Source organism: Rhinolophus hipposideros (assembly GCF_964194185.1).
Source record: "Rhinolophus hipposideros genome assembly, chromosome: 1".
Classification (NCBI taxonomy): Eukaryota; Metazoa; Chordata; class Mammalia; order Chiroptera; family Rhinolophidae; genus Rhinolophus; species Rhinolophus hipposideros.
The window spans coordinates 81158281-81174191 of NC_138047.1; the positions used below are offsets into that span (position 1 = coordinate 81158281).

Genomic DNA, 15911 nt, shown 5'->3' on the forward strand with positions numbered 1-15911 from the left:
TCAGCTATATGTGTGTGTGTGCTCCACACACATGACTAAAGACAGGAGCTGACGTGGGATTCATCTAGTTTTTTAATGTAAAGTGCTAGAGTACTGTAACAAAATATATTCTCTTAAAAGTATGAATCTCCAAAACACCCAACCCCTAATCCATGAATCGTTTTTGTATTAATCTTTTCTAGTCTAAGTCTTGTGTTAAATATTCTACAGGACCTATAACCACTTCATGAATCATAGAGGAGAAAACATTTTCCATTAGGGGCTCCAGTCATAAACATCACCCAATTACGTGTCAACTTGTGAAAACTGGTTTAACACCATCCTTTTGTTTCCAACTACTCCATTCCAATTTCTAATTCAGGTTGTTGTTGCTGTTTTTTATTATTGTTTTAAAAAATAATCTTAACATTATCTTATTTCAAACAATTAATTGAGTCTTGTGACATGGTGTCATTACTCCTCAGAAAACAATATATGGATGCAGTTGTACAAATGGTTCAGCTTTGTACTCTATGATAAAATCATAGATAAAATCATGAAGTTATAGTCATTACAGCTTCAGAGAAAACACAGGAGTGCTTCTAAGATAAAGGCAAAATGACCATGATTTTTATACCATCATATCTGTGTAACATAAGACACCACTTAATTTATTCTTAGGGGATTCACCTAAAGCAAGAGCTGGATTTATGGTTCCAAAAAGCTACGTCTTTGCCCCTATAAGTAGATGAATCATTTAAAAAAGGCTATTAGAAAATTATAGAGTAGAAATAATTTATTTATCATTGCCTTCCAATTACATAGTACAATTTTAACTAGAAAGCAGAATCCTAAGACCTTAAAAAGGGAAGGGAGTTTAAAATTTGAACTCTTGGAGGTTTTTAAACATGTTCCATATATGATTCATTCTCCACCTAAACTAGTTTGTCTTCTTTTTTTTTTCTTTTAAATTTAAGGATAACAACATATTTTATGATGAGGTGCACAATAAAATAATATTATTAATGGTACCTGAACTATCTAACAGATGGGATTTAAATCATCTTGTTATAAAACTATACCTCTGAGAACTGAAAATTATATAGAGGAGGTTCCATCAAATTAACAGAACAAATACAGAAAACTAAATTAATTTCTCAAAAACAGAGCTTTATTACTACTATCTTGAAGCACCAGTGTGCTTGAAGCAGACACATAGAGTAAGGCTGTTTGCTCACTTTGGACTTCTTGTATCTGGTTCCTCCAAGTTAAAGCTACATAAACTCAGCAGGATTCTCTCTTGAAGTCGTTCAGTAGTGATTTGAAAACCAGAATTTTGGGTAGTGATAAGGAAAGGCACGCCATTCTCTCGTGAGGAATGAAGTGAAATGGGAGGCATGAGCTAGAGTGACTGTCCACTGACGAAGGCTAGCAGGCTGCTTTGTGATTTATTCCCTGAGATGCTTATGTGAATCTCTTTAGAATTAAAGGTTATTTTATTTCATTTCTCATCAAAATGCAAGCTTAAAATCATGGTTTATACTAGAGAACAGGTTTAGTTTGAATGGTGTTGAGGAATTTTAAAAGCTTCAGTTAGGAAATGGAGAGATTTTACCGCTAATTGTGGAAATGTAATTGCCTGAAATAAAAGTCAAAATAAATGGCTTATGGCAAATGTTCATGTAAATAACTTTCAATAGAGGCAACAGTAAAATTTCTATATTTCTAATTTGATATTTTTACAACTGTAATACACTCCTATTTATCTAATTGTCTTAGTTTTTTTGCAGATTTGTTTTTGAGAGGAAGCAATAGCCTAATGAAATCAGCAACACTGTGAAAATTCATCACTGACTAGAGAATTAGAAAAACAGATGTCTACTACTTTCTCTCAAGCTAATAGCTATTTTAGGTTGGTTCGTTTTATTAAAGACTTTTAATCCACTAGAGCACCTTATTGGGAAACAAATAAATAGTTTTGAAGTGAAGAAACTAACTATACGCTATTTATAAGGACAGCATATATACCTATACTTGTCCTGATAAGCCCCTAAGAATGATACATCTTTAGGTTGAGATATTAACATGAACTAGTTGACGATGATGGATATTGACTCGTTTACAGTCACATGGAACTCAAGGTGAGAAAAAGAAACTGAGCACAGATGTCCTTTCATGTCAAGATGCAGATGTCAGCATTTTAATAAAGTATAGTGTGTTTAGAAACACCACAAAGAGTGCTCAGGAGCTCCTGAAAAATAATCCTAAACATAATATCCGATTTTATAGACTCTTTAATCTATTCCAAAATATCCTCATTTTCCAGATCAGATCAATGAAGGATAGCTACATTACGGGACTTCCCCAAAATGACTGAGCTAGTTAGTCGCAGAAGGGAGCTCGAAACAGCTTTCGGTTTTAGGCTCAGGGTAGCTTGCTCCATACCAGGTCCTGTTCATGCACAGCCTGCTTTAAATAGACTCTTCCACAATTTTTTTCAGAAAATGGCCAATAATATTGGAGCATTCCTTGAAAGGTAAGAGAATGGATATCTCTTAAAGATGGTAGTAAGAATTATGGTAAAAAAATAAAATGGTGACATTGGAAGCAGTTTAAGGGAAATTTATAACACTGCTAATAAAGTTTTTAAAAAATGTGTCCCTATGTTTTATAAGAACTTTGAAAACATAGTAGGTGCACCTAAATGTCTTCTTCTGTTTCTCTCTTTCGTTACATATGTTGTTATCGACTTTTGCGAAAAGGGAACAACTTAGAAAGCTGGTTCTAGAACTTCACAATAGCCCGATGTTACTACTCGTGTGTAACCACTTGGACTGAAGAACACGAATTCAGGCTCTTTCCTGAACACACTGACCCAGCAGCATTTCTTTAAGCAGTAAGCATGCTTCTCTTTGTATTTTACCAGAAGAAAAAGAATGAAAAGAACAGAAAAGGAGGCTGAGCTGAAGATAGATCCTGTAAAAACTATTTATTACTCTACGAGTTAAAAATGGTAGCAAAGGACCCATAGAAATATATGTTTACCATCATTAGAGAATGTTAGTGAAGTCATAAGGATGGGAAAAAAACCAAGCAAGTACAAAATAGCAAATATTTCAAACAACTGATTTGGCTTTCAAGCAAACAAATGGATTGTACATATGAGCTAAGTGTAGTCACTCACTCACTCAACCAATAACAGTTTGTTTAATATTTACACTCAGACCTGTACAGTCAGGGAGGTTGCAGCATACAGAGTGAGCACAAGTAACTTCGAGTCCAGTAAGTGGCAAGACTAAAATAAGTTATGCAATTTGAGAATAATTAAATGTTAAACAACTGGGCCCTGACTGCTAATGTTTAAAAGGATTAAGAGGAGGAACTCATCTGGATGGTGGCAGTGGACTGTTGGAGAGGATTTAGATGGATCAAAGAAAGGAAAGAAGAATGGGATGAAATAGGCAAAAAGAGGGGGATTTTTACGGCTATGATAAATACGAGCACTTCAGAGGAAAATGTCTGTTGTGGAGAGACAGAAAATTCTGTACAGGAAAGGCAAAACTATAGAGCCTTAAAAGTCAGATGGAGAAGTTTGAGCTTGATAGAGTAGATGAAAGGGTCCATTTAGGTTTCTGAAGAGATTGGAGCCATCCAAATAGTGATAATTAAGAAAAATTAGTCTTGGAGTGATAGACAGAGAACAGGTACATAGAAGGGCAAGGAGGCACTAAGGCAGAGGAACTGGGTGAGGGCTTGTTGCAATATTAGACCTGAAATAAACAGGATGCGGACCTAGTTGGAAATGGAGAGAACAGGGGCAACTTCAAGAGATACTTTGAAAAAGGAAACAGTAGCATCTGATGAGATACAATGGATGAAGGACAAAGAATAGTTTTAAAATGACTCTGAAGTTTCTATCTCAGGAAATTCAAAGACTTTTGGTATCATGAACAGAAACTGGTTAGTTAAAAAAGGGAATCATTTGCTGGTGGGAAAGGTATCCAGTTTAATTGTGTGTACTGGTGGAAGTTAATAAGGCAATGGTGCATCCATACTAGAAATATTCCTAGACAGCTGGAGGTCCATACAGATCAAACCTGGCGATGAAAGATTCGGAAGTAGCCATAACATGGAAGAACATGGAGTGATTGTACCAAGAAAAGACCAGAGACTTGAGGAGACCAAAACTTAGGTAATGTACAGACTGGAAATACTAAAATAGAGTGGATCTATCAAAGAAGAAAATCTGGAAGACATAAGAGTAGAGATCAGAGAAACCGGAAAGAAAAAGTTTCAAAAGGAAGGTGGGCTAGTATACCAGGAAAATGTCACAGAAAAGTCAAGGGCCATTTGCACAATGGGCTTGGCCTGGAGGTCATTAGTGACCCTTACAAGAGAAATTACAACAGAATGATGATACAGGCTACAATGCAGGAGTCTAAGCATGAAATGGATGAATAGGAAGCACAGATAGTGGAACAAGCCACACAGTCTATGGTTTTTACTTAATGGAAGATAAAGAATTGAATAGTAACAGGAATAAGAAATGCCTAGAAGAGGACGAGTTATGTGCCAGGTATTCAGTCATTGCTTGTAACAAACCTATGAGGGAGTTACAAACGAGAAAACTGAGGTACAGAGAAGTAAAATGACTTGCCCTAGGTTATGCATTTAGTAAGCCAGAGAGCTGAGATTTGAACCCTGGCAGCTTCATCTCTAGAGCCACGGGGCTCTACATTGCTTTGATAGTTTTACGTTTCAAGTTAGGAGACAAACATTGGTGAAACTGACACAAGGTTTAAACCTGAAGCAGGTAAGACTTAAGCAGATCTGAAGGTAGAGGGGAGAGGAAAGATTGAAAGATTGAAAAATGCTAAGAAATAAAGAGGATAAACTGGGGCAGGAAGAAGGGGATGGGTTCAACACAGGGAGAGAATGCTTTGAGCAGTAGAGCCCTCTGGAATGCAAGGGGTGTGGAAGCTGATATTTACACACATTACATGGTGCCCACTGGTGTCACTGTCTATGCCAGGTCAGGGAGCTGTCACTTGCCTGCAAGGCTTCATGAAGGTTGCCATTATAGTCTATGATCTCGGTGGCTCCTTGATCTCCCTTCTGACCAGGAGGCCCCTATGAAAAAGACCAACCAAGAGAAAATCCTGGGGTTAGGCTAGGATATAGAGGGGACCACGGCAAAAACAAATAACAGCTTGCAGCTCTCTTTGACCATAATTCCCGACTAAGGCACAACTGTACTTTAGGATACATAATCATGTTAGAATTTTGTCCTTATTTCAAAGGAGACAAACCATTTCTAATTTTCTGCCTGTGGTATGTTAAAAAATACAGATATGACTCAATCTCTGAAACTGTTTTCTGAGAATTATAAAATGTAGGCTAATCTGATTTGACTTGCAAACACTTATTGGCTTTATCCATATTCATTAAAGCAATCCCTAACATTTTCTATAACTTGTACATCGCTTCTTCATTCTTTAAGAAGATAAAACACTATTTTTGGAAATGCCTGGTTTTCCCAACAGGAATAGCATTCCATTAAAATGAAACCAAATAGGGAACACAAAGAAGAATACATATATTTTTAAGCCGTCTACCCTATTCACTAGCTTTGCCAATGAATTTCCATTAGTCATGTCCTAATTCCCTGCCTATGTTTCAAAAAGGCTCAAAGTATGGATCATTGTTTTCTTTATAACTGGGTTAACTGAAAAATGGAAAATTATACTTGTTGGATGGCTATGGGCTTCCTATTGCTCATGTAGCAGAGGGAAAATAGATTGAGAGTTCTTTAGACCTTCTTGTGAGCTAATTTTTGTGTTTAAATCTATATTCTCATTGCTCTTGGTTACTAGAATTTAAAATAATAGGAAATGGGGGGGTAGCAGCAATAATTATAGTAGTCTACCTCCAGTGCTATTATTTGTTACTATTAGTCAGGTGCCTTATGAAAAGCCACATAGACATATACTTCAAATCTAGGCTTATAGGAGGCAAAAGCTCACATGAGAGACACACTCACCCTTGGTCCCAGGGTTCCAGAGTCTCCTTTGTCTCCACGGTCACCCTTTCCCCAGTGAAAAAAGAGAAAAACCTAATTAGTAGTTGGGCAAACAGTCTAGAACTATCTCAGATCTAAGAATGTGTTTAATACCATATAGCATCACCCTTAATACAAATTTCAGAAGTGGAAATAACTGGAAGAACAATAACCACTAACATGGCAAGTGCGTCTTTAACATGCACCTTGAAGTAAATTAGAATTCCCCTTTCAGACAGTAAAGTATGTTGGAACAACAATATATATGTTAGCTCTCTCACTCGGGATATTCAAAAGCAGGTGGTTTCCATGACACCCAAAGTATGCTTTTACCTCTCAGATTGAGCCATATTCTTGCCTTTATAAAAAAGACTTGGGACAAAGGGAAAAACAGCTAACCACTTCAACTGTCTGTCCTCTGAGAAGAAAAGTGTAAATAATCAAGACAGGAAAGGAATGGAGAGCTCATTCTAGGGAGAATCAGGAGGAAAAGTTCACCAGCTAAGTCTACTTCTGATGATGGGAATCCAAGGAAAAGTTTTTCTGTAGGTACAAGCATTTTAACACTCAGAAGGTGCTGAAGTGGACAGCAGCTAGCTGGGATGAGTGGGCATGACGAAGGTCAGGGGCAGGGCAAACTCAGCTTTCTCTTTATTTTCAGTGCAATACAGAAAATCTCTGAAGTTCCATTTATGGTGTTATTACCCCACCTGGAGAGACACCAGGAATAGTCCAAGCCTCAGACTGCACATCACTCTGAGAACACTCAAAATTCTCAGAAATCTACACAGGAACATTGAAGAAAAGACTGGAACCTGTGTAGATTTGAAGGTCCTTTAAAACAGCCTGAAAGTTATACAGATCTTTCTCTAAATGGAATTCAAAACATTTTGATATGTCTTTCTACATATTCCCATAACCTGGGTAAGGACCAACAAAGATAAGCAGGAAAAAGGATTATAGTTTTTATCCATCCACATTACGCTAACAACATTGATGGTAATAATTAAAATTTCTATAAATGGAGAATTAATAATTTCTGCTCTTTTCCTCATTTTGCATTCATTTTACCATGTTATTAGCAAATACCATCTTAAATAACCTCATTCTGCTAACAGTATATAGATAATTGTAAATACTATAGAGAGCATGGAAAAGGAAAGAATTTCAACTGGTGGTGACATTTTAATGCAATGAAAGGAGTCAACTAACTTAAAAGCAAAATATAACTTGAACATATATCACAAAGAGAGCCAAGAAATGAAAAATAAGATGTTACCATTCATAAATTAAGTAAATTACTTAATTTTTTCCAAAGAAACTATTGTTATGAAATAGGAAATACAACTTCTCTTAAAGAACAGTCTGAAGCACAGAACACACCAAACCGAACAAGATGAAACAAACCAATTGTTTGAGATATCATCATAAGGATGAAATTATTGCAGTTCCAGTGTGTGAAGGACTTTAATCTAAAACATGATTCTCTGTGCAAGAAGCAAAGAGCACAGCTCTTAAAAGCCTCATGTTACATTAAAATGATTATCCGGTTACTGACCTTGGACCCCTTTGGGCCTCTAGCTCCTGATTCACCTTGTTTTCCCTATTATAGGAGAATATGAAGATGAACAAGAGAAAAACACAGAGGTGATAAGAACAGAAAAAAGAAATTACCAGTGACTCAGAACAACGAAGAATGGAAACACTTTATTTAATTGCCACAATATCTGGCTCCATGTAATGTTGGCTATTAAAACACTTAACATAAGCGTCAACACTGTATCATTGGTTTATTCTCTGGTCTCCCCATCAACCTTCATTCCACTATAAGTGAAGATTTCCCTCCCACCAGTGGATAGGAAGAGCTCTGTGACTAATTCTCATTAGTCTTAACAGTGTTTGCATAAATTTCCTTTTCATCAAAGAGTAAATCATTTCCTGTGTCTCTAGGATGGGTTATTAAAATAAAGTGTTACCATATTAGTTTACAAGGAGTTTAGAGGAATAAAGATTAAACAGTCAAATAAATCCTTCGCTCTAATGTTTTCAAGGTGTGACCATCAAGTTACCATCGAAACTTACACAACACACAGCGATACTTTCTCAGTGTTTTAATACCCAGTGAGTGATAATGTGTTAATGAGAGTACAGCCCCCTTTACATTCGGATATGTTATTAAATCTGTTCATTGAAAAGAACAGAGAAAACTGGGAAAGTTGAACTGTAAAATCCCTTCTGAAAAGAACCAATTTGTATTTACTTCAATAAATTATTTGTGATTTTGGCTATATTAATATCTGTTGAGGAACTTTTAAATTTTAGTTTCATTTTGCAAAGCAAATGGCACACATTTCCAAACCAAAGAATGTTGTTTTCCAACATAAGAATAACTGACCTTTTGTCCAGGGGTTCCAGGCTCCCCTCGCTCACCTCTTCCAGGAGGTCCTGCCTCCCCTCGTTCACCCTGTCACACATTGCAAAGCAGGTAAATGGCAATTCCCCCTCCCCACCCTTCACCCACAGCTGGAAGATTAATAAGTAAGTTGAACAAAACCAAAGAAAGCAGAGAGTTCCCATTTCTTTGCCAGGTACTCAGCACTGTATTAATCTGAACATGAATTATCTCATTTAATAAAACAAATGTTCAATCAACTGTATTATTCCCATTTGCTAGATAAGGAACTGGGTTGGTAAATGCTTGTCAGATACCTATGTTGGTAAATAGAAAGACCTTTAAAGGGACTTCATAAGGGCTGTCATGATACCTCAAAACAGAAATAGACACATATTTCGTTCTGTAGCCACTTTGTAAGTCCTACTGGGAAGAAGCATGATGAAGTGGTTAAAGCTGTATAATGGCCTCAACCTGTCAGGCTTTGTAATCTCACATCCTGGGTCTTAACCCTGGCTCTGTTATTTACCAGTTCTCTGTTTTGGGGCAACTTAGTTAAGTTCTGAAAGCCTCAGTTTCATTTGTAAAATGTAGAAAATTGTAGTACTGCTCTCATAACGTATAAAGTGCTCAGCATGGTACAAAACACAGAGGTGTTACAGCTTTTTCTTCTGTTCACATCTCTGTGAAGTATGACCCTGGTCACTGCACTCAAGGAGCTAGACAAAATCCATATGAGCAAAATAATTAAGAATTCAGGAGTAATGCAGGGCCATATGTGAGAGAAGAGGACACCCTATAGGGTTTTCAGTGATCCAGACTGGCTCCCTGAAGGTGAGACGTGAGCCATGTCCTGAAGGATGAGAAGATGTATTTTATAATTTTTGCTGTTTACGACCATGCTTTTAATCAGTGCAGGAACTGCTGCACAAACCACTTTACATGCATTATCCTATTCAGTCCTCAGAACCAGTGAAAAACGTATTAGTATTTATAGTCTACAGATGAGGAAACTAAGGCTCAGAAAGGTTAAGTAACTTTTCCAAAGTCACAAAGCTTTTAAAAAAGACAGCTGTAATTTAAAATGGATTGTGCTCAATGTTCAATTTTCGTATAAGTATTTTCGTATGTTAATCTTTAGAGCAGCACTGGTCCTTTTCTTAGGATAAACTCATAGTTGGGGTATTTCTGTGTCATAAAGTAAGAACATTTTAGAAGTTTGCCAAATCACCCTCCAGGAAGACGGTGCTGATTTATACTCCCTGAAAACAGAGTAGCGTGTCTGGCTTCCTGCAGGATGGGTGGAATTTCAATAATCAAACAGATTCTGAATTCAGACGGGTGATAGAATGTTTATGGATGAGAATGGCACCCTACTCACTGAAGGAACTGAACATCTTGGAAAGGAGAAGAAAGTAGGATCGGATCTGTGATGGGCCATGTAGGGCTTTAAATTCCATCTGTGTCGTTCCCTCTCTGGGAAGCCTTTGTGGTTTTACAGGGAGGTGGGACAGAGTTGGGCAAGGATGAAAGAAGACTCAGTGGGTTTCTCAGCATGAATGGAAGAGAGTGGAAAAATGGACAAGGTGGGAGAAAGGCAAAAGACTTGATTGTATGCAGGAGATGGAAAAGACGCTCCAGAGAGATTTTCCAGATTAGAGACCGAAGCCCTTCTGTTTATATATAAAAGTCTTATTTTTAAAAAGTACCATATTTGGTGTTTGTCTTAATATTTTACAGAAGAGTTCTAAAATAGTAACCATAAGCTTATTTTAGGGAAAAACAAAAACCTTTGAAAATCATTTATCTGTAGTATAACATAGGAGTGGAGTCTATATATCTTTACCTAGAAACACTTTTTAATTTCAGTGCCCCTAATGAGTTGGTTATCATCACTAGAATTATATTATTTGTTTGTTTACTTCTTTCTCTCCTCCCACCCTCCCTCACACATAATGGAATGTAAGCTTTAGGAGAGTAGAGACTGTTTTTGCTGCATTTACTGTCTATTCTCAAATACTAGCAGAATGTCTGGCAAAAACAAAAACAAAAACAAAAAACAACAACAAAAAAACTGATCTAATGAATAAACAGTATTATTCAAAGTATTCTAAATTATTGGGAATAGGCCCCATTTCGTTACACTAATGTAGGTCTCTCCCAGGACTCAGGTAAAGCTGAGGCTACAGCAGTGTAGAAACAGATGTTTAGATGCCATTATACATCTTCCTTCATTATGGTTTCTCTACTATGTTGGGGGTAAAAAATGCAGGATTAGTTTATTTTTTTAATCTGAATTGAGTGGTACAAATGCAGACTGCCTACACAACTGAAAAAAAAAATAACTAGTGTTTGGCTGGACGAGATTTTTAAATAATCATGACCTTTTTTGTTGCGATACCAAATTCATGTTAAATAGGCAATTTAGGTGAAAATAAACTTCACAATATTATTAATAAAATGTATTTCCTATCCACATCCCTTCCTGTGAAAAATACAAAACAGGTACAGTACATTCTTTACTTTTACTGGGAATTCAGAGTAGTATCTATTATAAAAATATTTGGTCTGCAAAATCAGGCTGGGTTCTTCATGAACAGTAATTAATGTTGATTTTATGGCTCTCCATCTGGGTTATTTGGGAACTGTGGAATAGTTTAAAATCAGTGAACTAAAGAAAAGATATTTAGGGATAAACTCCACTCTGTACTGCCTGTGTTTCTTCTATTATCCTTTGTTTAGCAAACCAAATGCTGCAAACATTTAAAGGTGTAGTTCATTCCCGGCTGTCGGCGGGAGTGACCAGGTTTCCACTATTTGTGTCTATCCATGAAGGCGCCTTGCTTCTCTGAGGCTGCAAGTCTAAGTACAACAGTTCTTATATGAACACAGAATGCTCATTATTCTCTTACTCTCTTTCTCTTTTTATTCCAGAACGTGTGTTTCTTGTGTGAATCTGTTCAGGCTAAAACAGGCATTCCTCATATTTTGTTAATAAGCCTGACAGCTCATTATGTGAAAAAGAAATTGCTCGAACAAACAGCAATTTTGCTTAAATTTGATCGAGTCTCAGTTCCCCTTAGGCCACACAGTTTCCATTTACTAGGATTAGAGTTATTTTCTTTTGACCAGTGGGAATGAGGACTCCTCTGTCAGAACAGACCATGAACACATTTCTCTAGCTCCTGGAAATCATCCTGGCTGATTTCTGGTGAATGCAATACATATTAAGGCAAAGACTGCTATGTTTAAAAATAAAAGCATGTAGTTTGATCTAATTTTGCCCTTTCTTTGATTCATGAGTCTGTCATGAGTCAAGTTCCATCCTCAGAACTGTACCATTTTATGTCGTAGTGTGCAGATAAAAAGAGAACGCCAGGCCTGGCTGTATCCACAGCAACATAATTTTTTTTATATGGTGGTATATAGATTGTGCTTTTAGGGCTCTCTCTAGGGTTGCCAAGTGGAAGATCCTGAGATGGTTTTCATTACAGAATCTTTCTACAGACGTTATTCAGGATGGATCCTTTTGGGACGAGGCACTTAGGATTCTATATATTATCAGCACCCCCTGAAATCTAGGAAGTGATGCAGGAATAATAATAATGTTTGATTTACAAGTATATACTAAAATCAATGATAAAGAGCAGGAGTTAATGGGTTCTAGCTCACTTCCTCAGAATTTCCCCACTTTTCCATATGACCAGGAAGCTAATAGCATCACATCAATTTAGGAGCAATTTGGGGGACAATTAGAACAACTAATATATTCCATGTTTGTGTTGTCTTGACTAATGCTTTCTAAAATTAATTGCCTATTACTCTACTTAACATGGTATCCCCATTAGAAGTGTTAGGAATGGGTGGTAGGCTGCTTTAGTTTTCTACTAGGCAAAAACATATGGTCACCTAAATAGTAAAGTTACCCCACATTTCTTTGAATATAATGAACTAAAAACATGGCAAACAATTCAGAAAGAAATGAAGGGAAAAAGACTCCACTCACCTTTGTTCCTGGTAACCCTGGTAAGCCTGGCTCTCCTTGAGGACCAATGAAACCTGGTTCTCCCTTTAAAAAGATGGGCATATGAGATAATTACTCCCTTGATAATAAGTAAGTAAACTGATTTCCTTCTACTGGGATTTTACTGCTTTGATTGTATACAGTTTTCTTGCTGAGATCCAGCTACTGACTATAAAATTAATCAGATTAGGTTTTGATCAATGAAAATAGTTGGAGCAAAGCTTCGGAGAAACTTTAGAAAGCAAAAGTGGCAAAGCAACCACATAGATGTCTTTATAATTTCCTTTGTCACCTGTAGTCCAAGGCTTCTTACCCATTTACCAAATCCAGTTATGGTTGGGCAGCTGTGGTAGGTGGCCTCTAAGACAGGTGTAAATGATTCCACCTCCTGGTATTCACGCCCTTGTGTAATGCCCTCTGCTTGGGTGTAGACTGGATTTACTGACTCATATCTAATGAACGGAATATGGCAGAAGTAATGGGATACCACTTCTGAGACTAAGTTATAGAAACATTATGGCTTCCATCTCGGGGGCTCTTTCTTGTGCTCTCTCACTTGGATTATTTGCTTTGGGGAAAGCAAGCTGCCATGCTGTGAGCAGCCCAATAAAGAGGTCCACATAGTGAGGTCCGAGGTCTTCCAACCGCCACGTGTGGATTTGGGAGCAGATGTTCCACCAGAGTAGCATCTTCAGGTGACAACACAGCCCTGCCTGACAGCTTGACTGAATCCTCATGGGAGACATTGATCCAGGGGTATCTAGCTGAGCTATGCACAAATTCCTGTTCCTCTGAAATTGTGAGATGTGAGATAATTCTTGTTTTAAGCCACTCCAGTTTAGAGGGTAATATGGTAAACAGCAATAGATACCTGAATAATGGATGTGGCTAGGGAAAAGATTCAGAATGTTCAGCACGAAAGGAAAAATATCTCTTTTTGCCATACCTCCATAACCTCTTTACTATCTGGAGGAAACCCAGTTGTGGTATAGCAAAAAATATATTTGGTCTTGTTCCTGGTTTCTTGCACAGAGCTCCTAAAGACATTTGGAATGTCCTGAGTGATGAGAGTAATAGAAGAATCTTCTGTTATTCTTAACAAGCCCCTTTAAAACATACCTGGGTTTATGCTAATGAAGTGACTCTTGGTGGCCCCTAGATAGCTGTGGGGATGGTGGCTGTGATAAGAAGGTGAAAACTTCCAGCCCTTCCCTGCTCTCACCATCTCCAGAGAGGGGAGAGGGGCTGGAGACTAAGTTCAATCACCAGTGGCCAATAATTTAATGCATCATGCCTACAATGGAACCTCCATAAAAACTCCTAAACAATGGGGATTGGAATTGATGAACACATCCACGTGCTGGCAGGATATTGCACCCCAACTCCATGGGGACAGATGGCATGGCACTGTGCTCGAGGCCCTTCTGATCTTCACCCTGTGTACCTCTTTATATGGCTGTTCATTGTTATCGTTTATAATAAACTATAGTAGTAAGTATGGCATTTTCCTGACTGCTAGCTAACTTGAGTGGGGGTAGGAGTGGGTGGTTGTGAGTACCCCTGAATTTGGAGCTAAGTTAGACAGAAGGGCAGGTAGCCAGGGGACCCAGTATTTGGGATTTTCTGCTGAAGTGAGGGCAGTTTTGTGGGACTGAACCCTTAAGTCTGTGGAGTCTAATGCTAACTCTGAGTAGTTAGTGTCACAGTAGGATTGAATTATAGGACACACAGTTGATGTCACAGAATCAAAGTTGGATAATCCGTGTTGGAAAAGACACCACTATTTGGTGTCAAGAAACACCTGAGACCAGTGTTCACATTTTCTTGACTATACTATCCATAGTTTTATTTTCTTTTTAAAAATGTGAACTCAAATGTAAGCGCTTAACTTCCTGAAATCTATAATGAAGCAAGAAATGCAATGGCTCTGTTCCCATATTTCCTGTTTTTTCATTTTTTTCCCCAGCCCCTGTTGGATTATTTCTGGAGCAGTTGCTAATATTGTTGATCCATTTGATTTTTTTCTAAGGTAGTGATATTTTAACATTTGTTTTTTGATACTTGGAGTTGAGTAAAAAGGAAGATACAGAGAGGATGTTTTATAAGAAATGTTAAAATGTCATCAAATATTTTTGAAACAAGTGAGCTTTTAAAATATGCTATATAAAATCTTGGGTATTGGGTGGGAAACAAATTCATATCACCACCACAAAATGTATCAGATGGATATATAACACAAACGGATTTATCTCTAGCTCTGATGCTCATGGTACTGGTTTAAGGGGGAAAAGGTAGATGGGAACTAATGCTTTAGGTTTATTTGTGAAATTTCTCTAACTCTGTTCTAGCTGTCCCCATGCCCTTGTACATATTGAAAAGGAGAATCTGAACTAATTTTGGGTGGATCTCTTAATGGTCTAAAATGAAAATCAATTCTATTCATAGAAAGCAATGATGACTATTCTACTTCTTGTGAAGGAGTTTAACTTGTTATTTTAAACAAAAAACTCATAAGGAATACATTTATTTATAAGTAAGATATTTCTCCCAATACAATTATATATGTAAACATATAAATATTCCCTCTCCACTCTCAAGAACAAAATTGTATTAAAGTCAATGTCTATCATTAGTAATAACTTACTGTCATGGAAATATAATGCAAGTTAATAGGTCGAAAGTTCATATGTAGACAAGACTCTTGCATATCTTCAAGTAGAAATAAAATTATTTAATGTTTAGCAAAGCAAATAGAAGCACCATTAAAGCATACTAATAAAAGGGAAGAAAAAACAGCAAATGTTGCAAAAATGTATTTCTTATTCATGTTAGTGCTTAGTTTATAAAAAGATGAAGCATGCAGTTTCATAGTTCACAAATAAACAAATAAGGCTTTGTGATCTCAGTGGTCAGACAAAAGTGTTTTTTTTTTTCTTTTAAAAAACAGAACATATATTCTCCTGAGTAAATGCACAGAAAGTTCTTTTAAACAGAATGTTGAGGGGAAATATTTTTATTTCAAGATATAAAGTTAGCAATGCATTTGACAACCACAACAAATTTAGCACAATTAATATTGGCTAATTCTAAAGACTTTGAGTATGATTATACCTTATCCTGCCACTCTAAGAAACTTTCTATCATATACATACGTGATATTTAATTATTTCAATTTATTCAAGGAGAAAAATAGCATACTTAACTTTAGGGCCACAGTTTTATGTTTATTTAATTCCAGAACTCTCAATCACTTTAGAAACATTAGCTCCATCCTCTCTATACCTTCACAGGATGGGGAGGAAATAATCATTGGAATCTTTTTTCGTCTCAGGCTTGAAAGACAATTGTGGAAGTAAATAAGGCATAAATGTATTGACTCATGGTCCTGATTGAGTCTGTTGGGCAGTTTCTCATCTTCCTAAGCTTATGTCAGAGGTTCTCAAAGTGCCTTTTCACTT

The 15911-nt window shown here is 36.9% G+C and overlaps 1 protein-coding gene across 1 annotated transcript in view; it reads right to left on the reverse strand.

The window, feature by feature from the left end:
- COL25A1 (collagen type XXV alpha 1 chain) overlaps positions 1–15911 on the reverse strand; it is a 436533-nt gene that overhangs the window by 39987 nt on the left and 380635 nt on the right. The window contains exons 20-24 of the mRNA XM_081052890.1: positions 12436–12498; positions 8433–8501; positions 7596–7640; positions 6020–6064; positions 5032–5109 (exon numbers count right to left, since the gene is read on the reverse strand). Coding sequence (XP_080909016.1) covers positions 5032–5109; positions 6020–6064; positions 7596–7640; positions 8433–8501; positions 12436–12498 — 300 coding nt within the window. The remainder of the gene's footprint in view (positions 1–5031; positions 5110–6019; positions 6065–7595; positions 7641–8432; positions 8502–12435; positions 12499–15911) is intronic.